This window comes from Salmo salar, chromosome ssa01 (assembly GCF_905237065.1).
Source record: "Salmo salar chromosome ssa01, Ssal_v3.1, whole genome shotgun sequence".
In the NCBI taxonomy this organism is placed as follows: domain Eukaryota; kingdom Metazoa; phylum Chordata; class Actinopteri; order Salmoniformes; family Salmonidae; genus Salmo; species Salmo salar.
In genome coordinates, this window is record NC_059442.1 from 84,518,617 (window position 1) to 84,545,656 (window position 27,040).

The 27,040-nt window shown below is 43.0% G+C and overlaps 1 protein-coding gene across 2 annotated transcripts in view; it reads left to right on the plus strand.

Annotated features, from left to right (window-relative positions):
- LOC106611807 (vinculin) overlaps positions 1 to 27,040 on the plus strand; it is a 73,336-nt gene that overhangs the window by 36,451 nt on the left and 9,845 nt on the right. Inside the window, exons 2-9 of one of the 2 annotated variants that reach the window (XM_014212396.2) lie at positions 1,273 to 1,343; positions 6,127 to 6,277; positions 7,221 to 7,329; positions 7,697 to 7,819; positions 10,878 to 11,038; positions 20,377 to 20,470; positions 22,551 to 22,698; positions 26,869 to 27,022. In XM_014212396.2, the coding sequence (XP_014067871.1) occupies positions 1,273 to 1,343; positions 6,127 to 6,277; positions 7,221 to 7,329; positions 7,697 to 7,819; positions 10,878 to 11,038; positions 20,377 to 20,470; positions 22,551 to 22,698; positions 26,869 to 27,022 (1,011 nt within the window). The remainder of the gene's footprint in view (positions 1 to 1,272; positions 1,344 to 6,126; positions 6,278 to 7,220; positions 7,330 to 7,696; positions 7,820 to 10,877; positions 11,039 to 20,376; positions 20,471 to 22,550; positions 22,699 to 26,868; positions 27,023 to 27,040) is intronic. The other variant, XM_014212402.2, reaches the window with a different exon arrangement.

A 27,040-nucleotide genomic window follows, 5' to 3' on the forward strand; every position in this document is an offset into this window, starting at 1 on the left:
CCTGAAAGAGTCCCGGGGCCCATTCTCTCTCAGCCTCTCTCCACTTTTAGCCTGGCATCAACCTTTGTGTTTAATTAACAAACGGTGGTGGTGGACGCTCTACTTCCACAGTCCCACTGGACCAATGAGAAGACAGTAATGGGGTTGAGGGATGTGCTTCTGGCTCTGCCCCATGCAGAATCCATAATGTCAGCTTTCTGGAATGAATGGCTGTGCCACTGACTGTGATGAACTGGTGGAGCAGTTAAGAGTCTAGAGTCCCACCACCTCGCCACTAATGTCCCATTCCTAATAAGCATGTTCATTATTTTTTTTTGTGGACTTTGTGACCTCGCCTGAAACAACCCTACTAGTTGTAGCCCCATAGGCTATTGACGTGGTCAGGAAATACTCATGAACATACGACAAACTGTACAACCTATCATTTTGGTAAGTTTATTATGCAACTTCATTATAATTTCCCTTTGTATCAAAGTTCCCAAAATTCCTATGTCGATATAAATCCTTGCTTTTAGATACACCAGTGTAGCTGATGAAGTTGTAGTCGTAGTATCAAGTTGAAGTCGTGGTGCTTGTTAACCAGAGTTGTAGTGGGCATGTTAACATTTTGTTGAATATGACTGTGTGTGTGTGTGTGTGTGTGTGTGTGTGTGTGTGTGTGTGTGTGTGTGTGTGTGTGTGTGATGGGATCAGTCAGCCAACAAGCCCCATCTGAATCGGACATTAACAGCCTCGCTTGCAGAGCGAGCTCGAAGCTCAGGGCTCAATTGTCTATCGGGTCGGGGAGAGACTACTAGACAATAACTGACACCGAGGGATTCCCTCCCTGTCCGTGGGTTTAAACATCTGCAATAAGAAACTACTCCTCTCTGTAATTGACAAATATACTTTTTCTCTTTCTTCTATGAATAGTTTCGATCATTCCTTGTGTGTGAATGTGAGGTCATACTGGGAGAAATGAGTCATAGTAGCCATGTGTGAAAGAGAAGAGGCGTTCAGCTGTTTTACACATTACTTTGTGTGTGTTGCCCTGGCTCTCCTCCAGTGACCTGCTTGTTGAGACAATTGTTTATATCATCGTTGACTAACAAGATGTGACAATACATGATTAAAGACAACAAGGAAGTTTAAAGGTTCTGGGTTTATCGGACCCAGATGCTCAATGAAGACTCTCCATTAACTAATATAAAAGTGATTACTTAGATCTAGGAGTGTCCAGGAAACTGGCCCTACAGCATGTGGTAATGTGCTCTCCCTGTGTTTCTGTTCTAGGTGGGGAAAGACACTGTCCAGACTACGGAGGACCAGATAATGAAGAGAGATATGCCTCCAGCTTTCATCAAGTAAGTACACAAAGAACAACTCTCCTCGATTCTCAGCCCTCAAACTTTTTCACCTTATTTATTATTTACCAATCTATCCAATTTAGTCATTAGTTAACGATGATGAATCTAAACTTCTGTACTCTCTCTTTGTCCTGTTCTCTCCCTCTCTGCTATCTGCTGCAGACAGTAATGGCTGCTTGCACCCAGGCCAGCACGCAGAGGTCAGAGATGGCATGTTAAGTGCCTCAGAGTCACAGCCCTGCCCTCCCTGGTCTATTATAATTACTGCCTTAGATTGTGTCCCAAATGGCACCCTACTCCCTATATAGTGCACTTTTGACCAGGGCCCTTAGGGTTAGGGGGCTGGTAGTGGCGCCTCAGTCAGTCAGTCCTGTGCTTCCATGGTGTATTATAAACACTGTGCTGGGGTGCTACTGCTAGTGAGTTGCTGGCTGCCTCATAGGCTACTATTTGCCCATGGAGAGACTCTATGGAGGGACTCTTCACTAACAGAGGAAGCAGAAAGGAACACTGTTAGGTTTCTATATGGTCTTCCTTCCTGGACAGCTGCTCTTGTACAACCTCGACCAAAGCTAAGCCCCTAGTGAAGACATGCTATTAAAATGTATTTTCAGACAGTAGTTTTCTTTGGACGTATTGATTCAATCTCCACTCAGTGGCCAGTTTATTAGGTCCACCACCCCGTTCACGAAAATGGTTCACTCCTATAGGCAGTGAGTCACGTGTCCGTGGCATGCTATATAAAGCAGGCAGACGGGCATCAAGGCGTTCGATTGAATGGTAGAATGGGCAAATCGAGTGACCTAAGCGACTTTGAGGGTGGTATGATCGTCGGTGCCAGGCGCACCAGTTCCAGTATCTCACAAATGGCCGGCCTCCTGGGCTTTACATGCATGACAGTGTCTAGAGTTTACTGAGAATGGTGCAACAAACAAAAAACATCCAGTCAGTGGCAGTCCTATGTGTGAAAACAGCAAGTTGATGAGAGGTTGAAGGAGAATGGCAACAGGCAAACTGACAAATATCGGCACAGTACAACAGTGGTGTGCAGAACATTGGCTGGGTGATTTGGGTGGTTTGACCTGGTACCTAATAAACTGGCCACTGAGTCTATATTACCTTTTTATCATTTTAAACAGTAGTCTAACGATAAGTCACTCCCTGAATGAATTAATCAAGAGGGATATACATTTTTCCTCCTCCGGTATCTCCCTCCTGAGATCTCTTCCTACACCACTCGATCTAGCAATAATCTGTAGCCCAGCTGCTTTGCTGTGACTCTGCGATCCCTTCTTAGCCTTTACACCCTCGCCCCCGTCACCTCCGTCTATAACTCAGTAATACAATAGGGGCTGACGGGGTCACGACGGGGTCACGGGACGCCCAACAAGTTCACGGATGAAAAGCAATTGGCAGGCGTAGGTCATAGAGGTCACGGAGGCGCCCTGAACCCATTTGGCACCTTAAAGTCACATCGTCACCCTGTCTTCATCCATCAGATACACATGCTGGAATGTGTCTCCTTAACTATATATATCTCCTTCACTATAATTAGCGTGTGCATAGATCCTGGTCTGGTCCAGCAATGTAGCATAGCATGGGGCTGGCTGCTGAAGGACAGTGCTGGCTGCACTAACGTAACACACATATTATACTGAAAAAATATAAACGCAACATGTAAAGTGTTGGTCCCATCTTTCATGAGCTGAAATAAAAGATCACAGAAATGTTCCAAACGCACAAAAAACTTATTTCTCTCAAATTTTGTGCACAAATTTTGAGCATTTTGTCCTTTGCCAAGATAATCCATCCACCTGACAGGTGTGGTGTATCAAGAAGCTGATTAAACAGCATGATCATTATACAGGTGCACCTTGTGCTGTGGACAATAAAAGGCCGCTCTTAAATGTGCTTTTTTTGTCACACAACACAATGCCAAGTTTTAAGGGAGCGTGCAATTAGCATGCTGACTGCAGGAATGTCCACGAGAGCTGTTGCCAGAGAATTCAATGTTAATTTCTCTACCATAAGTCGGCAGTACATCCAACCGACCTCACAACTGCAGGTCACGTTTAACCACGCCAGCCCAGGACCTCCACATCCGGCTTCTTCACCTTCAGGATCGTCTGAGACCAGCCACCCTGACAGCTGATGAAACTGAGGAGTATTTCTGTCTGTAATAAAGCCTTTTTTTGGTGAAAACCTCATTGCAATTGGCTGGGCCTGGCTCCTAGTGGGTGGGCTTGTCTCCCAAGTGGATGGGCCTATGCCCAGTCCTGTGAAATCCATAGATAAGGACCTAATGAATTTGTTTCAATTGACTGATTTCCTTATATGAACTGTAACTCGGTAAAACTGTTAATTTTTGTTCAGTGTCGATGCATTAATAATGCATAATATATGCTTTGATCTAAAGTGACTTACAGTTGAGTGCATACATTTTATATGTGATGTCACGCCCTGACCATAGAGAGCCCTCGGGGTTGGAGGAGGGAGATCGGAGAGAGATGTTGGTTAGGTGTATTCTGCACCACACTCGCCCTGAAGAGCATGTCATTAGTCTGGTGAAACCTGTGCCGGGTCCACGCACCAGGCCTCCAGTGCGCCTCCCCAGTCCGGTACGTCCTGTGCCGGCTCCCCGCACTCGCCCTGAAGAGCGTGTCATCAGTCAGGTGCAACCTGTGCCGGCTCCACGCACCAGGCCTCCAGTGTGCCTCCCCAGCCCGGTACATCCTGTGCCGGCTCCCCGCACTCGCCCTGAAGAGCGTGTCATCAGTCCGGTGGAACCTGTGCCGGCTCCACGCACCAGGTCTCCAGTGTGCCTCCCCAGCCCAGTACGTCCTGTGCCGGCTCCCCGCACTCGCCCTGAGGAGCGTGTCATTAGTCCGGTGAAACCTGTGCCGGGTCCACGCACCAGGTCTCCAGTGCACCTCCCCAGCCCGGTATGTACTGTACAGGCTCCCCACACTCTCCCTGAAGAGTGTCAGCAGCCCTGAGTCTCCAGCGACGGTCTACAGCCCGGAACCTCCAGTGACAGTCCACGGCCTGGAGCTTCCAGCGACAGTTCACAGTCCAGAGCCTCCAGTGACGGTCCACGGCCCGGAGCTTCCTTGCGCCGGTGCCATGGCTGGAGCCTTCCTCTGCGCCGGTGCCCAGTCCAGGCACGGCGTCCAGTCCCGCTCCATTGCCGGAGCCTTCCTCTGCGCCGGTGCCCAGTCCAGGCACGGCGTCCAGTCCCGCTCCATGGCCGGAGCCTTCCTCTGTGCTGGTGCCCAGTCCAGGCACGGCATCCAGGCACGGCGTCCAGTCCCGCTCCATGGCCGGAGCCTTCCTTTGCGCCGGTGCCCAGTCCAGGCACAGCGTCCAGTCCCGCTCCACGGCCGGAGCCTTCCTCTGCTCCGTGGCTCAGTCCGGGCACGGTGTTCAGCCCGGCTTCATGGCCGGATCCGCGGTCTGAGCGGGTACTTCGTCCCGCACCGGAGCCGCCACCGACGCTAGTTGCCCACCCTAACCCTCCCCATCTAGGTTCAGGTTTTGCAGTCGGAGTCCGCACTTTTGGGGGGGGTGTACTGTCACGCCGTGACCATAGAGAGCCCTCAGGGTTCTCTATGGTGTAATAGGTCAGAGCGTGACTAGGGTTTTTTTCTAGTTATTATAGTTCTATGTTGGTGAGTATGGTTCCCAATTGGAGGCAGCTGAATATCGTTGCCTCTAATTGGGGATCATACTTAGTGTGTTCCTTTTCCCACCTGCGATGTGGGATATTGTTTTATTTAGTGCCTATGTGCGCTACGTACTGCACGTTCGTTAATTCTTTGTTGTTTTGAGGTTTCACTGTAATAAATATGTGGAACTCTACTCACTCTGCGCCTTGGTTCGATTATTTATATAACGATCGTGACATGTGACCCCAGTGGGAATCGAGCACACGGCCCTGGCATTGCCTACACTACAAACTACACACAGACACCGCCAGCATGCAAGTGTCACTTCCCAGCACTCTTCCAGTTTTAATATGCACATACATTACCAGTTACCACAGGCTTTAAGAGACCAGCGGCAATTCTGCCTTAGCTATAATGGAAACTCAAACCGAACTTCTCTAGTCTGGCCCTTCCTGCAAACACAGTGCCTTGCCTTCCAGGGGGACGAATAATGCTAGTTCCCAGTTCCCTATTAAACAGAGGAGAAGAGGTTTTGGCCCGTAGGCTTTAGTTCGAAGTTAGGATTATGTGAGAATTGGAACATGTCTGTCTTTGTCTTGTTGCCTGTTTCTGTGCATCGTACCGTGGGGATGGATATGAGGCTTGGGCTATGATATCGAGCCTGCCTGTGTTTCGCTGACTAACAGGAATCTTAAATATACTGCATCTCCTCTGCTGCAGCAGTACACGCCCGAGGCCATTTTCATGAAACCTGCTCAGGGATGCTATAGTGTGAGATATATTGTGAGACTAATAGAAGCTCTTCATATTGACAATGGGTTTCATCTGCTTGCCTTGCAGTATATGACTTGAGGCAGTATACTGATTTAGAACGTGAGAAAGTAGTTGTGTTTAAAACATGAAAGAGCGTTTCGTTTTTCTTTGTCGTCAGGTCAGCAATTCCACCTAGACACACTGCTGCTATGTATAGACACTTTTATCCATGATCACTTTTAACAACAGGAGATTTGCCCTACTGGCCTGGTGCCCTACTGGCTTTTAGAGACCCTAAATGATCTATGTTACGTTATTGTTTAGTGGTATTGTTTTCCACTGTTCCTCTTTCCCTCTCTCAGGGTGGAGACTGCATGCACCAAGCTGGTGCAGGCAGCATCTATGTTGAAAGCAGACCCTTACTCCGTCCCCGCTCGAGATTACCTCATTGACGGCTCCCGGGGCATCCTCTCTGGCACATCGGACCTGCTGCTGACCTTCGACGAGGCTGAGGTACAGTCAAGTACATCACCATTGGTTCTGGGAGCAGTTTAATCTCACCCTCAAACTGAACGTCTTCTAAACCCCATTAATTACACACAGGCATAACCTGCCGCCCATCCTTGGCCATGCTCAAAATGTATTCCGGGACGAATGTGTGTTATTACGACACAGCACAGCTCAGCACAGAAGGCTAGAGCTAGTGTCTTAAACCAGGTAGCCGTACCATCCATCCAACCCCATCCATTCTCTCTCCCCCATCCTCTCTCCCCGGGGGTGAAAATCACCAGCCATCAGCTCTCATCAGGCGGTAGCAGCAGCCAGGGAGACTCGGCAGTCAGCACAGACATGCTGTTTTATCTGTTCATGCAGCTGGACTCAGGGATAGTAGCACAGTACAGTGTAGAGACATAGAATAGGGTGCATTTTGGGACTGAGCCAGGTAAGTTGTTTATAAAGCAGCACTGGGACTAGGTGAGGAGAGGCGTACAGTAACCACACACACAGTACACACACAGTACACAACACATGCAGCTGGTCTGGAGCTGAAAGAGCAGGACAAAGAGACAGAAATGTCAGTAGCACAGCATTAATATCCAGTCTAAATAGCTAGACAAAATACTGTACCAACAATTAATTAGGATTTACTTTATTGTCCTGAGGGGAAATTTGTCTTGGACATTTAAGTCCAAGATAGCGTTTATGTAATATGACGTAAGCATAATCACTCTGAAAGATTCACCTTCAGCTGTGATTCACACATCATAATAAGAAGTCTTTAGCCAATGAAGATGGAGTTTAGAGTCCAAGAATGAAAGGTCTCGCTTGAAACACTAGTCTAAAAAGATGAATCTGACTTCAAATCGGATTTCCAAATCTAATTTCCACACCAAGCTGGGTGACCAAGACAATGTAGATTATTGATCCTGTTTCGTGTTGTTCTGCTCAATTGCAGGTTCGTAAAATCATTCGCGTCTGCAAAGGTATCCTGGAGTACCTAACCGTGGCAGAGGTGGTGGAATCTATGGAGGACCTGATCACATACACAAAGAACCTGGGTCCAGGTCAGTCCCTTCATAGTTACATTTGCATAGGTGTTACAACCACATGTCAAAACCACATACTTTAGTTACCAATACCTGGCTACTGAGATGATATAATGCATAATAACAATAATATATGCTTTATCCATAAATGTTTAACATTACTTTTTTAAATGTATTTTGCATTTTAAAATGTATACAGACAAACAGGTAGAGGACAAAACACAAACGGATCCTGCATCAATCCCACCTCAACACCCTATGCTCCTGACATGATGACCTAATGTTGACTTGATGTTCTCTGCATGGATGGCATGTTGACAGGAAGTGGAAATTACATGAGAGAAACACGTTATATAACTGATCCTTTGTTGTTGTTCCTGTCCAGGGATGACGAAGATGGCAAAGATGATTGACGAGCGACAGCAGGAGCTGACCCACCAGGAACACCGCGTAATGCTGGTCAACTCCATGAACACAGTCAAAGAGCTGCTGCCTGTACTCATCTCAGGTGAGCTTCTATTCTACTCTATTCTATTGAACACAGTCAAAAAGCTGCTCCTTGTACTCATCTCAGGTGACCTTCTACTCTATTCTATTGAACACAAAGAGCTGCTACATGTACTCCTCTCAGGTGAGCTTCTATTCTACTCTATTATATTGAACACATTCAAATAGCTGCTGCCTGTACTCATCTCAGGTGAGCTTACTTTCTATTGAACACAAAGAGCTGCTACATGTACTCCTCTCAGGTGAGCTTCTATTCTACTCTATTATATTGAACACATTCAAAGAGCTGCTCCCTGTACTCATCTCAGGTGAGCTTCTACTCTATTCTATTGAACAGAAAGATCTGCTCCCTGTACTCATCTCAGGTGAGCTTCTATTCTACTCTTTTCTATTGAACACATTCAAAGAGCTGCTCCCTGTACTTATCTCAGGTGAGCTTCTACTCTATTCTATTGAACAGAAAGAGCTGCTCTCTGTACTCCTCTCAGGTGAGCTTCTATTCTACTCTATTCTATTGAACATATTCAAAGAGCTGCTGCTTTGTACTCATCTTAGGTGAGCTTCTATTCTACTATATTCTATTGAACACAGTCAAAGAGCTGCTCCCTGTACTTATCTCAGGAGAGCTTCTATTCTAATCTATTCTATTGAACACGAAGAGCTGCTCCCTGTTCTCATCCCAGGTGAGCTTCTATTCTACTCTGTTCTATTGAACATCAAGAGCTGCTGCCTGAACTCCTCTCAGGTGAGCTCCTATTCTACTCTTTTCTATTGAACACATTCAAATAGCTGCTGCCTGTTCTCCTCTCAGGTGAGCTTCTATTATACTCTTTTCTATTGAACACAGTGTAAGAGCAGCTGCCTGTTCTCATCTCAGGTGAGCTTCTATTGTCGCAAATGGTCGCAAATGGGTCTTCCAAATGGACAATGACCCCAAGCATACTTCCAAAGTTGTGGCAAAATGGCTTAAGGACAACAAAGTCAAGGTATTGGAGTGGCACAAAGCCCTGACCTCAATGCTATTGAACATTTGTGGGCAGAACTGAAAAAGCGTGTGTAAGCAAGGAGCAAGGAGGTGTAAGCAAGGAGGCCTACAAACCTGACTCAGTTACACCAGCAATTTCAGGAGGAATGGGCCAAAATTCACCTAACTTATTGTGGGAAGCTTGTGGAAGGCTATCCGAAATGTTTGACCCAAGTTAAACAGTTTAAAGGCAATGCTACCAAATACTAATTGAGTGTATGTAAACTTCTGACCCACTGGGAATGTGATGAAAGAAATAAAAGCTGAAATAAATCATTCTCTCTACTATTATTCTGACATTTCACATTCTTAAAATAAAGTGGTGATCCTAACTGACATTAGACAGGGAATTATTACTGGGATTAAATGTCAAGAATTGTGAAAAACTGAGTTTAAATGTATTTGGCTAAGGTGTATGTAAACTTCCGACTTCAACTGTATATATAAGGACGAGAAGCGTAGGCCTAGTCCTATAGAGACAGAGAGAGATATCCCGGTGGCATGTTTCCAACACGGAGATGCATTTCTTTTTCCTTGTCAGATTGGCTACTACTGCTATACAGATTTAGGCTAATTTGTTAATTTCAAACATATAAAGAGGAGCGTTATATTGTTAGATTAAAGGAATAACTCTGGTAGGCCTAAAACATTCTTCCTCACCTCAAGTTCAATTGCCGAAGTCCGTTAGAGCGCCAATGCGCACTGCCTTCATAGCCTGCAGTAGCTAAAGCGTATAATAGCCACAACACACCAAACCTTCACAACATTTTCTAAACTTTATTAGGGTAATGTCAAAAGTAAAATAAGCCGTTGCTTATAGGGAAAATACAAACAGGTTATTATATTGCAGCATTACAATAAGTTTATTTTTGCATCTTGGCCTGATTTTGTTTTTTATAGTTTGAATGCGAGTAACATAGTAATTATATTATATTGCGGCAAACATGCAGTTTGTAACTTAATTTGGCCAAAGAAAATGTCTCAACAGAATGAAACAAAATACTTTTTACAAACACTACATGACCAAAAGTATGTGGACACTAATCTAACAACTCGAACGTCGTATAACATCTTATTCCAAAATCATGGAACGAATCCACTAATTTGAACGGGTGTCCACATACTTTTGGCGATGTAGTGTATTTAAAGAGCTGGTTTAAACCCACAAGTTTTGAACAGGCTATATTGAAGCAAATAGACCTCTCAACAAAGGTTAGTCCCTATACCATAGGCTACTGAACAAATGACACCAATAAGCTAATGATCTTTCTTTTACAACAGGCCTACTTATAACCTATCTTAAACGAAATACCGAGCAAAACATTTTAAAAACAGTTTGAACTTAATTTAGCCATTCGAAAATGTCTCCCAAACACTTTTTGCATATGTAGAGAACTGGTTTGGATTCATATAAAAGCCTAAAATAATGATACATCTAATTATAATAAATATGAAAAATAAATAAAATACAAGTTTGGTAAATTGCGTCAAACCTGAAGAGTTGGCCGCGCAATTGTTCTTATCATCTTTGCCCATTACAATATTAAAACTTGTCCCCATGGAAATTCCCCTTCTCGGCTTCTTTTTATTATACTCTTTCTCTAACTTTCATTTTACTTCAATGAAAAATGCCTCCATCTTCACAATCAACAGTTGACTAGGCCAAGGCTCCTCTCACTCACTCTCTCGCTCTCCTTAGCAGCAGGTGCATGTTAGTTGAGAGGCCAGAACCAGTTTCAGCTGGCTGACACAGATAACAAGCTCACACAGTTCTCATCAACCACCTTTACATTTACAGAGGAGGTACTGTCGGTAAATCAATTTCAATTGCACATACCCGAGACTCATGGCAATTATATCAGCTCGAACCTGATCCGAGACAAAATTTAGGACCCGAACCCCCTCGGGTCGGATCTCGGAATTTCAAGGTCTGTTGGACCCGTGAAGACCTCAAGTTCAGTTACCTATACTTACGACTATACTGCAAGTAACTAAGTGCTTGTTACTGATGGTCATTGTTGTGGTGTTACTATAGGTATCAAGATCTTTGTGACAACCAAGACGTCCGGCAGCCAGGGAGTAGAGGAGTCTCTGAAGAACAGGAACTTCACCTTCGAGAAGATGAGCGCTGAGATCAACGAGATCATTAGGGTGCTGCAGCTCACTTCCTGGGACGAAGACTCCTGGGCCAATAAGGTACGTAGCTAGCTAGAACCACACCCTCAGGGTTGTCTTGGCCACTAGTGGGTGAAGTTGCTCCTAGGCACTGATCTTGGGTCAGTTGTGCATTTTCCCCACTAACGGTTAATGTTAGAATTGGTGGAAAGATGCTGTACCTGGGGGAAACTTCACCCCAGAGCTTGTTTTTGGCCCGGACTCTCCCACACGCACACACCTCGACCCTCGAGAGCTGCTCGTCTTAGGCAGTGAAATCACTTTGCCCAGTCACTCGCTCATTGCACCGGCTAAAGAAAGCTATGTTTTTTTGTCCAGTATGACTTTGTATGAATCTGGACTCAAATTAAAGGCTAAAAGCAAAGCAGTGAATGTCTGGGCCAAAGCTTGGTCTGCTAAACACCCACGTGCGCTCACATGCACTATACACTGTGCGCTCGCGTACATGTACAGACTCCCAGAATGCTGTGGGAGTAGAGCACACCGCAGCCTGGACAGGTTTAAGTGTGATGCCCATTTACTGTTCATTGTTATAAAAATTATTTTTGTTAATTTTGGATAGGCCAAATTTTGAGGAGGTTGATTGTCTAAAATGGCCATTTGTTACATTGCTATTTTAAGATTGCTTGAGGCCACAGGCACAGGGTCCTAATTTCCATTTAAGCAGGTATGCATAGGCTCTCTCTCTCTATCTATATCTCTTTCTATCTCTCTCTCTCTTTCTATCTATGTCTCTCTCTTATATATATATATATATATATATATATATATATATATATATATATATATATATATACTGCTCAAAAAAATAAAGGGAAAGAAATAATCTTATTAAATACTTTTTTCTTTACATAGTTGAATGTGCTGACAACAAAATCACACAAAAATAATCAATGGAAATCCAATTTATTAACCCATGGAGGTCTGGATTTGGAGTCACACTCAAAATTAAAGTGGAAAACCACACTACAGGCTGATCCAACTTTGGTGTAATGTCCTTAAAACAAGTCAAAATGAGGCTCAGTATGTGTGTGACCTCCACGTGCCTGTATGACCTCCCTACAACGCCTGGGCATGCTCCTGATGAGGTGGCAGATGGTCTCCTGAGGGATCTCCTCCCAGACCTGGACTAAAGCATCCACCAACTTCTGGACAGTCTGTGGTGCAACGTGGCGTTGGTGGATGGAGCGAGACATGATGTCCCAGATGTGCTCAATTGGATTCAGGTCTGGGGAACGGGTGGGCCGGTCCATAGCATCAATGCCTTCCTCTTGCAGGAACTGCTGACACACTCCAGCCACATGAGGTCTAGCATTGTCTTGCATTAGGAGGAACCCAGGGCCAACCGCACCAGCATATGTTCTCACAAGGGGTCTGAGGATCTCATCTCGGTACCTAATGGCAGTCAGGCTACCTCTGGCGAGCACATGGAGGGCTGTGTGGCCCCCCAAAGAAATGCCACCCCACTCCATGACTGACCCACCGCCAAACCGGTCATGCTGGAGGATGTTGCAGGCAGCAGAACGTTCTCCACGGCGTCTCCAGACTCTGTCACGTCTGTCACGTGCTCAGTGTGAACCTGCTTTCATCTGTGAAGAGCACAGGGCGCCAGTCTTGGTGTTCTCTGGCAAATGCCAAACGTCCTGCACGGTGTTTGGCTGTAAGCACAACCCCCACCTGTGGACGTCGGGCCCTCATACCACCCTCATGGAGTCTGTTTCTGACCGTTTGAGCAGACACATGCACATTTGTGGCCTGCTGGAGGTCATTTTGCAGGGCTCCGGCAGTGCTCCTCCTGCTCCTCCTTGCACAAAGGCGGAGGTAGCGGTCCTGCTGCTGGGTTGTTGCCCTCCTACGGCCTCCTCCACGTCTCCTGATGTACTGGCCTGTCTCCTGGTAGCGCCTCCATGCTCTGGACACTACGCTGATAGACACAGCAAACCTTCTTGCCACAGCTCGCATTGATGTGCCATCCTGGATGAGGTGCACTACCTGAGCCACTTGTGTGGGTTGTAGACTCCGTCTCATGCTACCACTAGAGTGAAAGCACCGCCAGCATTCAAAAGTGACCAAAACATCAGCCAGGAAGCATAGGAACTGAGAAGTGGTCTGTGGTCCCCACCTGCAGAACCACTCCTTTATTGGGGGTGTCTTGCTAATTGCCTATAATTTCCACCTGTTGTTTATTCCATTTGCACAACAGCATGTGAAATGTATTGTCAATCAGTGTTGCTTCCTAAGTGGACAGTTTGATTTCACAGAAGTGTGATTGACTTGGAGTTACATTGTGTTGTTTAAGTGTTCCCTTTATTTTTTTGAGCAGTGTATATATATATATGGTCCAGACAACTTTTGGGGATTTCACATTTTTGAGAATCACTTCCTCATCCTCGTTGTGTAGTATGGGGGCCCCGAAAAAACATGAAAAAAGACTCCAAAATCACCCCAAAACATATTTTTTGAAACGTCAAAGCTCTCTGTATAGTGATGCAGTTCTTTAGATATTGTACACATGAAATTGTGTAATTCTGAAGCAATGTCATATTCTGTTTTGCGCGAATCTTGCCGTTTCCCCTATCCAGCTGTTCGATTCTCTGTGTAGCCTGCTGCTACAGGTAACTGCCAAAATAAAGGAAACACCAGCATAAGATTAAAGCAGCCCCCCACACCTCTCTGATTCAGAGGGGTTGGGTTAAATGCGGAAGACGCGTTTCAGTTGAAGGCATTCAGTTATACAACTGACTAGATATCCCCCAAAGTGTCTTAATAGGGCGTTTGTCCACCAGAACAGATTCAATGCTCCTTGGCATAGATGCTACAAGTGTCTGGAACTTCCTGTGTGGAAGCACCCCATGCTTTCAATATACTTTGTATCCCTCATTTATTCAAGCGTTTCCTTTATTTTGGCAGTTACCATTAGAATAGACAGAGAGGTGCGAATTCATTTCAGAATGACACGATTTCATCTAAAGACCTGCATCACTATACTGAGAGCATTTCTGTTTCTGAAAGGAAGTATTTGGGTGTTTTTGGAGCCTTTGGACTTGTTTTTTCAGGGCCCCAAAAACAAGTGAAATTACAAAAATGTGTCTAAACCCTTCTACAACAGAAAATTGAAATTTGGTTGTAAAAAAAATAACTTCTCCTTTAACTCTTTCTGACCACCACTCTGCCTGCTTAGCATGCCCAGTCAGTCTCAACCGGCTGCATTTCTTTCCCATGTCACCCCACTCTCCACTCTGAATGACTTCTTCTTTACTAAGCTTCTTACTATTTTTACGTTGCCTCTTTTTTCCCGTTGGTCTTGGTTGGTATGTCTGGTTAAACATTTGTATTTGTTTTCTTTTCCTTTCTTTTTACCCCCCCCCCCCTCCCTGTAGAAGGTAAGCCTACCTTTTTCGCCCCCTACCTACCTTGTTGTGCATTCGGACGCAGCATGTTTGATAGCTAGGGTTGCAAGATTCCTGGAACTTTCACCAAATACCCTGGTTTTCCCGAAATCGCAGTTGGAGGATTCCCGGAATCAGGAGGGAAACAGCAGGAAAGCCGAAATCCTCAAACCAGGATTTCTTGAAAACCAAGGAATTTATTGAACTGTCCAGGAATTTTGCAACCTTACAGATAGCTCCCTGTCTGTATGCTGACATGATGATGACAGTTTGTGCCATGTGGTTGTCCATGTGTGCTTTTGTGTAGTAGATCAGTGCTAAGGTAAAACTATGAGTGCTACTGTAGTAGATACGCTAGCTAGGTGAGTGTGAGAGATGTTGCCTTATGCTAGATGCAGCATAAGCAATGCTAATGGAATGGAATTACACCTTTGGAAAAAATGGGCAGCAAGTTTTAAAAATGTTCGCAGTTGATTTACTTTACTTTAAAGGGATACTTCAGGATATTGGCAATGAGGCCCTTCGTCTACTTTCCCAGAGTCAGGTGAACTCGTGGATATCATTTTTATGATTCTGCATGCGGTTTGAAGGAAGTGGCTATCCACAAGTTCATCTGACTCTGGGGAAGTAGATAAAGGGCCTCATTGCAAAAATCCCTCAAATATCCCTTTAACAAGCAATGTTTTTCTTGATTTTCTTGGGGGGGGTTGTTTTTGCAAGTTTGACATAACACATAAACAGCTGACCTGAGTGCCCTTCTCCTATAGATGCCAGTAGTAGGATGTCCTTTAGGTGTATTATTGATCCATAGCACTATGGAGTCATGTAAAACAGATATTTTATTCAACGTTCCAGTAAGATTCGGGGCCAGTTTCTGGAACACAGGTTAAGCCTTTTCCTGGACTTAAAAGTACTTTCAAATGAGATTCTTCATTGAACATGCTTTTTAGTCCAGGTTTATTCTGGGCTTAGTCAGGCTATGGGAAACTGTCCTTAGGCAGTGTAAATTCATCCTGATCTGTGTAGTAATAGTGTACATATCTTGCACTATATTTTTACCATGGGAGAATGGCACTCAAGTCATCAAGTGGTCAAAAAATTGACTGATTCCAGGACTGCGCTAGTGTCAGTGTGTAAAAACAGTGGTCCTTTGCTCACATATCTTGCTAGCTAGGTTCCTTAAATTATCTAATGTCCTCTCACCTTACATGATCCCCAATACTAATAATGCCCAACGCAAGGGCCTCTCACTGGATGGATGGAGTGTACTGTTAGAGAGTGTGTGTTTGCTTGTGTTGTGAAAGGATTGGTCTGTCAAACCACCTGTCCACTTCTCAGGCTGGCTTCACTTGGTAAAGTAAACCTTGGATGCATTCCAAATTGTACACTATTCCCTATATAGTGCACTACTTTTGACCTGGGCATATAGGGAAGCTAGGGTGCCATTTGCGACATAGTCGTAGTGACATCATTCCTCACCTTATTATTTTACTTCATGTTTTTTTATCTATTTATTTTTATTTCACCATTTGAGTGCCATTCTTGACTTTGCTCAATCTTTCGTTTTTAAAGTTAGACTCAGCAAAATGACTTTGCAAACTAGCAACACCTGAGATATTGAGATGCAACACTTCGCTCTCACATAGTCACACACAATACCAGCGCATGTGCACGGGTTCACTTCACACTGTATACAGCGTGGTAGCTAGGGCACCAAAACAGCGGAGAAGTTGAGCCTAGCGCACTCAGGGAGCAGTTGTTGTTCTTGTTCAAGGGCAGAACGGACAATTATAAAAAGAAAAATTGCGTTAGAACCATCGACCTTTCGGTTACTAGCCCAACTCTCTAAACCGCTAGGCTAATATTGGTTTAGTGATGCAGTAGAGACTAGACAGTAGACGTACAGTATTAATATAGCATAGATCTGTATTGTCCCTGAAGGACAAATGCCAAGGCTTTAATCTCATGGGTGGTGGTATCAGAGAGAACAGCCACTTGTGGATGTCCTTTATGGAGTAAAAAGTAATAAACTGCGTAAGGCCATTCAAAGGACATACAAGATCACTAGCCTATCACTCAACCCTCAACCAAGGTCCTGTGTGGCTCAGTTGATAGAGCATGGTGCTTGTAATGCCAGGGTTGTGGGTTTGATTCTCAAGCGCATTGGCTATAAAGTAAAATGTAACCATCACCCTTTGTCTCTCACTCTGCCACATGTTGTGTAGAACTCAGCTTTGTTTCAACGCCATCTCTTGACTTGGACAAATTGTTATATTTCCTCCGATTGAGGTACAATGTCACAGTCGATTGGCTTTTTATGATGTGAAACAACACCCCACACCCATATTGACGGTTGTGTCCCATATGACACCCTAGTCACTATACACTGAATGTATTAAACATTAAGAACGCCTGCTCTTTCCATGAATCCAGCTGAAAGCTATGATCCCTTATTGATGTCACCTGTTAAGTCAACTTCAGTCAGTGTAGATGAAGGGGAGGAGACAGGTTAAAGAAGGATTTTCAAGCCTTGAGACAATTGAGACATGGATTGTGTGTATGTGTGCCATTTAGAGGGTGAATGGGCAAGACAAAATGTTTAAGTGCCTTTGAACGTGTTATGGTAGTAGGTGCCAGGCATTTGTGTCAACAGCTGCAATGCTGATGAGTTTTTAATGTTCAACAGTTTCACGTTTGTGTCAAGAATGGTCTACCACCCAAAGGACATCCTGCCAACTTGACACAACTGGGGGAAGCATTGGCGTCATGGGCCAGCATCCCTGTGGAACGCTTTCGACACCTTGTAGAGTCCATGTCCCGAGGAATTGAGGCTGTTCTGAGGGGAAAAGGGGGTGCAACTCAATATTAGGAAGGTATTCTTAATGTTTTGTACACACAGTATAATGTGTTGTACTTTTCACCATGGCCCATAGTGGTGAAGAGGAGAAGTCTACTGTGTCCTGAAGTGACTTCACCATTAATTTTATGGATTCAGGTTCACTCAAGCACAGGGGCGTCACATTTTTTTTTTATCCGGTCGGATAAACACTCTAAACAGCCTACCTGACCGCTCGGAGGCGTCTGCATGGTCCTAAAGCACACCAATGCCTCGTTTTGTATCACATTTTAATTATAAAACTGGGGGGACAAAATGCAATTTCAGACATGTCCCCCCCATGTCCCCAGTGACAGTTGCGCCCCTGCTCAAACATCTTTTTAGGCTTTGTTTTACTATTGACAGTTACAGCTGATTTCGGGATTGTATACCGATTTGCTTCAGTCTCTGAATTGTTTAATCTAACTTTTTGTCGCCAACTGCTGATATCAGGGCATAAAAATGACAATTTGTGACCCGCATTAGCCTAGTTAGTGCGCATGTGCGCCCAGCTATGTCCTGTCCCGAGCTTGTTTTCCCTGGCTAAACTATCTGGCTAGCTGAACTATGCAAGGTTTCGTTGTCATTGCCAGGCTTCATAAATACTGCACCCTTAACTTCAAAACTCCTTTGCTAGTTATTCAAGCATGTAACTAAGAAATTAGCTGGATAGAAACTTAAATTATTTATTGTTTTGTTGAATAGTCATGACTGGTTCGAGCTATCTGGCGTGTCGTAAGACAAAGGTGGCGAAGGATATCATTGCTACTTAACGCGGATCCAAGTTCAGTTTTGAGATCCACCGACGACATTGGCATAGGTGGATGTTTCTGACTGGTCTTGGAACTGTGATAACAGGCAGCCTTTCCCCGCTTCTTTCAATGAGATATGTAGTGATTTTGCCAACACAGTCAGATATGTAAACAGTCTTGTACCCTTAACCTTTTTTTAAACTGACTGTAGTATTTGTTGACTAAATCGGACTTTGTTAGTATAATGAGTAATCCAGGACTGTCACGAGTTAATTGGCACAAGAAAAAAATACAGAGTGCCAGTGGCTACAATGAATGGCTAAATTACTTCCGGGCAGGAAGGGTCCAAGGAGCTCCTCCTCACCACTGTATAGGGCTCTGGTCAAAAGTAGTGCACTATGTAGGGATAGGGTGCCATTTGGGACTCGTGAAAATAATGGAAAGTGATTTGATTTGAACAGCATGTGCACTTTTACAGTTGTGTCTTGCTGCCAGAGGTTAACCTTGCATTTGAGGTACAGATGTGTGTGTGACAGCTTTTTGCAGGTTTGTTGTGTGTACTGTAATGGTAGTAATCATGGAGATGACATGTCTTTTCCCTATGTAACTATGTAACGTCATGATCCGTGTGTTCATCTGTGTGAATGCCAAGCTCATCAGTCATCATCACATTAATGAATTCCCCAAGCAGGCAAATGCTGTTACTGTATGAGATCACTATTCCAACCCTGTTCAAACTCCAAACACATGCTGGAATATCTGGCTCATTGACAGATAGACCATTAGCTGACTCAGAAGACATACAGTAAACTACAGAAGGGTTACCCTAAAAAGGAATGATCATTAGGGACATTACCTAATTTTAGACATTGCACAAATTATTTGAACAAATCTTTGTGTATGTCAAATTGGGACCTTGGAACTATAAGTTTCTGTCTGACATTTTGGTCAAAAATATGTTATTCACAGAGTTGCTCTTTAGATGGTCCTTTTAAATGTATTTATCTTTGTCAATTTACTATAAGAAAAATGACATCTGAAAGTTCTATCTGCGCAAACACCTTTTAACTTGGTGTTGTAAGGTTCTATCTGCAATCCAATCACACAATGCTGAGTTGTCAATCACAAATAATTGTATGTAAGATTATATACTTATTAAGTCATGAAAGAGGAAGACCTCACAAAACAGTTCTGAGATCTGGGACTTCAAAAATATTAATTATCTCAAAACTGTACATTTTGCATATAGAACCTTTTAGTCCAAAGTTCTTGATTATTCATATCATAAGTTCTGGTCTTCTTTTTTAATTACTTAGATTTTTTTCACCACTTTTTCAGAAGAATGGCCATAACGTAACCTCTACATGGTAAAAATAATTAAATACAGGTGCCTTAAAACAGGGTTTCCAAAATGCGGTCCTGGGGCCACCCTGAGTGCACATAGTTTTTTTCCCTAGCACTACACAGCTGATTGAAATAATGAATGGTTGATGATGAGTTGGTTATTTGAATCAGCTGTGTAGTGCTAGGACAAAAAACTAAACATAGACCTAGGGGGGACTGAGTTTAGGAAACCCAGTCTTAGAGCATGTTTTAGGCCCTGTTTTTGTCTTTTCATCTTGTTCTATATAAATACGAAAACTCCATGGAAAGGGTATTTCACAAAAAGTACAAACTTACCACATTTTGCCGATTTAATACCAATTATTTACTGACTTTGGGTGTCATAGACCAGAAAATTATATCAGTTTACTCATCGAGTGCTAGGCTTTAGCAGTGTTGCTAGTTCTTCATAGAATATAGTGTATTTGCCATTTGAGAGAACTATCGCTTTAACAAATGTGTGATGACCATAAGAAAGAAGGAAGGGTACTTTTATTTATTTAATCATTAAATGTTTATACTTTTCTATTGAAATTGAAATACTTTTAACATTATCTGCCAGATAGAATCTTATGGCTGATCCCAGATTGACATTTCAGAGCCATAAGGTTCGATCTGCGATTGCACTCCCCTAAAATAACTGATTTATAAATGTCTTAGGATTTTGATACTCTGCACTTTATGTACCTTTAAGCTGAGTGTCTTAATGGTTTATGGAAGAATAATTCACTACAAGACAGTTCTGAGATCTGGCATATGAAAACTTTGATGCTCAATATCTCAGAACTATGCTTTGCACAGATAGAACCTTATAGTCCCAAGGTCTCAAAATGCTGTAATAAAAAGTCTTAATTGTAGTCAATCAATCTTTTTCAAATGTGTATTTTTGAGGAGGTTCTAGACTGGAAGGTTCTTTGTTATTCATCCATGTTATCTCCTTTAACCCTGTTGTTGACACTAAAGGATACAGAGGCCATGAAGAGAGCTCTGGCACTCATCGACTCTAAGATGACCCAGGCCAAGAGCTGGCTGAGGGATCCCAACGCCCAACAAGGTAACAGAGACTGGCTTTCCCAGTGGCTTAATATACATGGGCCGTGTTCATTAGGGCAGTGGTTTTCAAGCCTCTCCTTGAGGACCCCCAGACATTAAACAATTTTGTTGTAGTCTGAACTAGCTCACCATATTCATGTAATCAAAGGCTTGATTATTAATTAACAAGTAGAATTAGGTGTGCTAGTTCTGAAATAGTTCATATATACAGTTGAAGTCGGAAATGTACATACACTGAGGTTGGAGTCATTAAAACTAGTTTTTCAACCACTCCACAAATTACTTGTTAACAAACTATAGTTTTGGCAAGTCGGTTAGGACATCTACTTTGTGCATGACACAAGTCATTTTTCCAACAATTGTTTACAGACAGATTATTTCACTTATAATTCACTGTATCACAATTCCAGTGGGTCAGAAGTGTACATACACTGAGTTGACTGTGCCTTTAAACAGCTTGGAAAATTCCAGAAAATGATGTCATGGCTTTTGAAGCTTCTGATAGGCTAATTGACATAATTTGAGTCAATTGGAGGTGTAGCTGTGGATGTATTTCAAGGCCTACCTTCAAACTCAATGCCTCTTTGCTTGACATTATTGGAAAATCAAAAGAAATCCGCCAAGACCTCATAAAAAAAAATTGTAGACCTCCACAAGTCTGGTTCATCATTGGGAGCAATTTCCAAACTCCTGAAGGTACCATGTTCATCTGTACAAACAATAGTACGCAAGTATAAACACCATGGGACCACGCAGCCGTCATACCACTCAGGAAGGAGACACGTTCTGTCTCCTATAGATGAACGTACTTTTGTGCAAAAGTGCAAATCAATCCCAGAACATCAGCAAAGTACCTTGTGAAGATGCTGGAGGAAACAGGTACAAAAGTATCTATATCCACAGTAAAACGAGTGCTATATTGACATAACCTGAAAGGCCGCTCAGCAAGGAAGAAGCCACTGCTCCAAAACAGCCATAAAAAGCCAGACAACGGTTTGCAACTGCATATGGGGACAAAGATCGTACTTTTTGGAGAAATGTCCTCTGGTCTGATGAAACAAGTAGAACTGTTTGACCATAATGACCATCGTTATGTTTGGAGGAAAAAGGGTGAGGCTTGCAAGCCGAAGAACACCATCCCAACCGTGAAGCACGGGGGTGGCAGCATCATGTTATGGGGGTGCTTTGTGGCAGGAGGGACTGGTGCACTTCACAAAATAGATGGCATCATGAGGAGAGGAAATGATGTGGATATATTGAAGCAACATCTCAGACATCAGTCAGGAAGTTAAAGCTTGGTTGCAAATGGGTCTTCCAAATGGACAATGGCCCCAAGCATAATTCCAAAGTTGTGGCAAAATGACTTAAGGACAACAAAGTCAAGGTATTGGAGTGGCAATCACAAAGCCCTAACCTCAATCCTATAGAACATTTGTGGGCAGAACTGAAAAAGCGTGTGTAAGCAAGGAGGCCTACAAACCTGACTCAGTTACACCAGCTCTGTCAGGAGGAATGGGCCAAAATTCACCCAACTTATTGTGGGAAGCTTGTGGAAGGCTACCATAGATGTTTGACCCAAGTTAAACAATTTAAATGCAATGTTACCAAATACTAATTGAGAGTATGTAAACTTCTGACCCACTGGGAATGTGGTGAAAGAAATAAAAGCTGCAATAAATCATTCTCTCTACATTCTCTTTACATTTCACATAATTAAAATAAAGTGGTGATCCTAACTGACCTAAGACAGGGAATTTTTACTGGGATTAAATGTCAGGAATTGTGAAAAACTGAGTTTAAATGTATTTGGTATGGTTTATGTATACTTCCGACTTCAACTGTATATGGAACGGATGGGGGTCCCCGAGGAGAGGTTTGAAAACCTCTGCATTTGGGCCATCTGTAGCGCAATGTTTTTCAATTAAAAACTAAAACAATCTGTTTTATTGGAGTGTAAGTAGTTCCTCCCTGTATCAGTCTGTTTTCTTCTGATTGGCGCCAATTGAACAACGCAGTTGTCCCTTTTCTCTAGGTTGTAAGTAACATTTGTCTTGCCGTGGTCTCTGTCTCCTGGTAATCAGGGGATGCAGGAGAACAGGCCATCCGTCAGATCCTGGATGAGGCTGGGAAGGTGGGAGAGCTGTGTGCTGGGAAGGAGCGGAGGGATATCCTGGGCACTGCCAAAACCCTGGGCCAGATCACTGACCAGGTGACTGAGATGAGGGCCAGGTACAGTACATATACAGTAATAATATATTCCGTTTATCAGATGCTTTTATCCAAAGCGGCTTACAGTCATGCGTGCATACATTTTATGTATGGGTGGCCCCGGGAACCAAACCCACAATCCTAGCATTGCAAGTGCCATGCTCTACCAATTAACTATACATACAGTCGCGAGTGAAAGTCTACACACCCCTTGCACATTCTTCACATTTTGCTGCCTTGAAGTTAATTCTAAAAAATGATTACATTTTATATTTTTCCTATGTCCACAAGCTACTCCACATTTCCAAAATGAAAGAAAAACTATAGGAAAAAAATGACAAAAAAATACAAAATGAGGATGCATTGATTGTGTATGACTTCACACCCAAGAGTTAATTCTTGGTGGAAGCACCTTTAGCAGCCATTACAGTTATGAATAATTTTGAATATGATTTTACCAACCTTGCACAACTCTTAGGGAAATGTATCCATTGTTTTTTTTTTAAACATTTCTCAAGCTCATGTAACTGGTGTGAAATGGCTAGCTATTTAGCAGTGCATGCTAGTTGCATTTCAATCGGTAATGACACTGGCTCTGAGACCTTGAAGTACCGTAATTTCCGGACTATTAAGCGCACCTGAATATAAGCCGCACCCACTGAATTAAAAAAAATATATATATTTTGAACATAAATAAGCTGCACATGTCTATAAGCCGCAGGTGCCTACCGGTACATTGAAACAAATTAACTTTACACAGGCTTTAACTAAACACGGCTTGTAACAAAAATAAATTGGCTTTAACGAAACACGGCTTGTAACAAAAAATTAAAAATTTGCAGTAAGCTTTAGTTGTCTTTTTGCACTGAGTCAATTCCTCACGCTGCTGTTTCCAACGTCTTATCATCGACTCATTAAGACCAAGCTCCCGTGCAGCAGCTCTATTTCCTTTTCCAACAGCCAGATCAATCTTTTTTCAACTTGAAAGCTGCATCATATGCTTTTCTCCGTGTCTTTGCCATGATGAGGGTGACAAAATGACTACCGTAATCAGAATGATGGGAAGTTTGAGAGCGCTCGATTTAATCTAAACAGTAAACAAAAAAGTTGTTTGACCTTAACCCGTTCGGCAATTTCATTGGTCTAATGAAAGCTTCATGCCGCCAAAAAACTGAGCACATCACAGAATGTGTTTTTTTGGAGAAAATAAAATTGAAAGCGGGAAAAATCCATATATTAGCCGCGTCATTGTTTAAGCCACGGGGTTCAAAGCGTGGGAAAAATGTTGCGGCTTATAGTCCGGAATTTACAGTAGTTGTTTCTGTGGCTTGGTTGCTGAAGAGAAGGAGGTCAAAGGGGGGTGAGTGTAACTAGTGTGAAATGGCTAGCTAGTTAGTGGTGTGTGCTAATCCACCCAGTCACTACAAAGCTACAGGCGTCCTTCCTGACTCAGTTGCCGGAGACGAAGGAAACCGCTCAGGGATTTCACCATGAAGCCAATGGTGACTTTAAAACACTTAGAGTTTAATGGCTGTGATAGGAGAAACTGAGGATGGATCAACAACATTGTAATTACTCCAAAATACTAACCTAAATGACAGAGCGAAAACATGGAAGCCTGTACAGAATAAAAATATTCCAAAACATGCATCCTGTTTGCAATAAGGCACTAAAGTAAATCTGCAAAGAAATATATATAGGGAATGGGATACCATTTGAAACACAGCCTGTGATCAATCAGTGAGAGAAAGTAACCTACAAGGTGGTAAGCTTATTACAGGGGATTATAGTGTATTAGACTGTAACTGATTCCCCTCCGATGAGATCTCACAGTGGCTGGGGACACTCACTGAGTCATGCTGCCAGATTAAAAGCAGCTTTCCTCACTTAATGCATAATCTAGTTAAACCCCCGGCCTGAATGAGTTACTGTCTGCTGTTAACTTGAAAGGCCTCTGGAAGTGGAGACACTAAGATCGGGAAAAAATTATATTATTGTTCAAGTATTTCATCCCATATGAGACAGTGAACAGGAAGTTAAACAGCAGGAGGGCAAGAGGTACAGAACATGTTAGTCAATGAAATATTTCCTAATTTCTATCAGAATGACTAACACTATGAACAAGATTTCCTTTTCCACATGCATGTATCGTTCCCTACGCAAGTTGATGTTTATTGTCATCAATCTTGCCCTGAGCGATTTCCACTGGATGGGCCAGCTGCAAAGTCAAAATGTGCTATATTGTAAAAATTCATGAAAAAACTATAATTAGCTTTTTGGTCTTAATTTAAGGTTAGGCATTAGGGTTAGCAGTATGGTTAAGGCAAGGGTTAAGAATAGTAAAACAACGCATTTTACTGCACTTATTTGGATTGTATGACTTTGTGGCTGTGCTAGCTAGTGACCACTGCAGATCTGACTCCAGTTACATATTCATGACGATGAATGCCAACCTGCTTTCCACACATTAACCCAGTTATTCCAGGAATCAGTAGGGATAAGCAGGGATTCCAACCATGCTGGGATTCCTGAAAAACCTGTGTCGTGTCTTTACTATCATTAAATGTGAAGACTGTCATTTTATCAAATCAATTCTCTGTAATTATTATCGTTAAGTGATTAAACTAATCATGTAAACTTTATTAACTAGGAATTCGGGGCACCACGGAAAATGTCGATTTATAGAGCTGTAATTTTCTGAACAGAACCCCTCAGATATTTTCATATCTGATCGATTAGTCTTTCTCATTAATATATTATTATTACCTTGTTAGTCTCATTCCAAATGTCGTAAAATTCTTGGTTATCTGCACAAACCCTAGCATAAATTATGAATCAGCAATATACAAATTGGCTCAATTATTTATTTACTAACTAAATAATCACAGAAATGCATAACAAACAAACAGTAGATATTGGTTACTAACAATGATAGAAAAGTCCCTAGTGGGCTAAGCCGATATGACAGCTTGGTAGACAAGAGGAAAGGGGTGTGACTGAGAAAGTGCAGGAAAGAGAAAATCGATTTATTACAGTCTATAATTATATTCATTGAAATGCTAATCCTTTGCACACGAACGGCCGCTCATTTGAGAATAATTGCAATGTATATATATTTACTCCCGTATGTCGTTGTTGTCTTCTCTGTTGGAATCCTCGATCGTCCATCATCGTCTCTGGTTAACTTTCATTGAAGTCACAAAGTCTTTCATGGTTGTAGGTGGTTAGAATGGACACTTCAGAGGAGTACCATTCAGAAATGTTCTCATAGACTAGATGCTTCGGTGGTTGTCGGTATGCTCGTTCTAGGTTTACGTAATTTCTTGCTGCAGACAAGTAATTATACGTCTAAGATTTGCTCTTATTCTGTAGGGATCGATAGTCTCAGAGTTGAACCATTTCCAGCCGTCCAGCCAATGCTCCACGTGGTATAGTCTTGTCCTTTGGTAGAGTTGTAGTTTAAACCACTTCACACACCAGCATCACCCGACATGTTTTGGTCTCAGAAATTCAACCATTTGCAACCTTAGCTTACACCGGGGTTTGCGTGGTCTGGTGTGAATTTCATCAAGAGTGGGTTTTATACGTTTCAGTAGAAAAGGGCAGTCCATGACGCCTAATGTGATGTCTGGGCTCACGGGGGTGTGGCCACTGACTAGTTAATCTTTATATGAAAATCCATACTCTCATTTAGAAGGTTAATATCACATTACATCTTTTCACAAATCGTTTCATGTTTAATCACATACTTTTCACAATATTTAGATGTAAACCTGACAGCTGGGAAATGTACACTTTAAGAGATACCTTTATATATGTTTCCTGTCTTTCATGAGATCACCAAATGAGACACACTCCTCATAAACTGTCCCTTAAGTGTCCACGGACCATTCCCACATTCTCAAAAGTAGAAATTGTTTAATTCTCACATTTTGGGGAATTAGGAGTTTGGCCAAGTGAAGGCCTTTGTTCTCTCTCTGCTCTCTCCCTCTCTTTCTGCATGACCAGGGGGAGAGAGTCTCTGCCAGGAATTTATGACCTGAGATAACAAAACCTGGGTTTAGGAGAGAGAGTGAGGGGGGGGTGGGATGATCTACCCCCAGAAAGGGCCACGTCATGGCACCTGTGAACTTTGTGAACGTTTCTGGAATTTTACAACCAACTGATGTTCTGTGTTTTCATTCTCTCCAGGGGTCAGGGGGCATCTCCTGCAGCCATGCAGAAGGCCCAACAGGTCTCCCAGGGCCTGGACATTCTCACGGGAAAGGTGGAGAACGCAGCCCGGAAATTGGAGGCCATGACCAACTCCAAACAGGTCATCGCCAAGAAGATTGACGCTGCTCAGGTAGGATATCTGATTGAT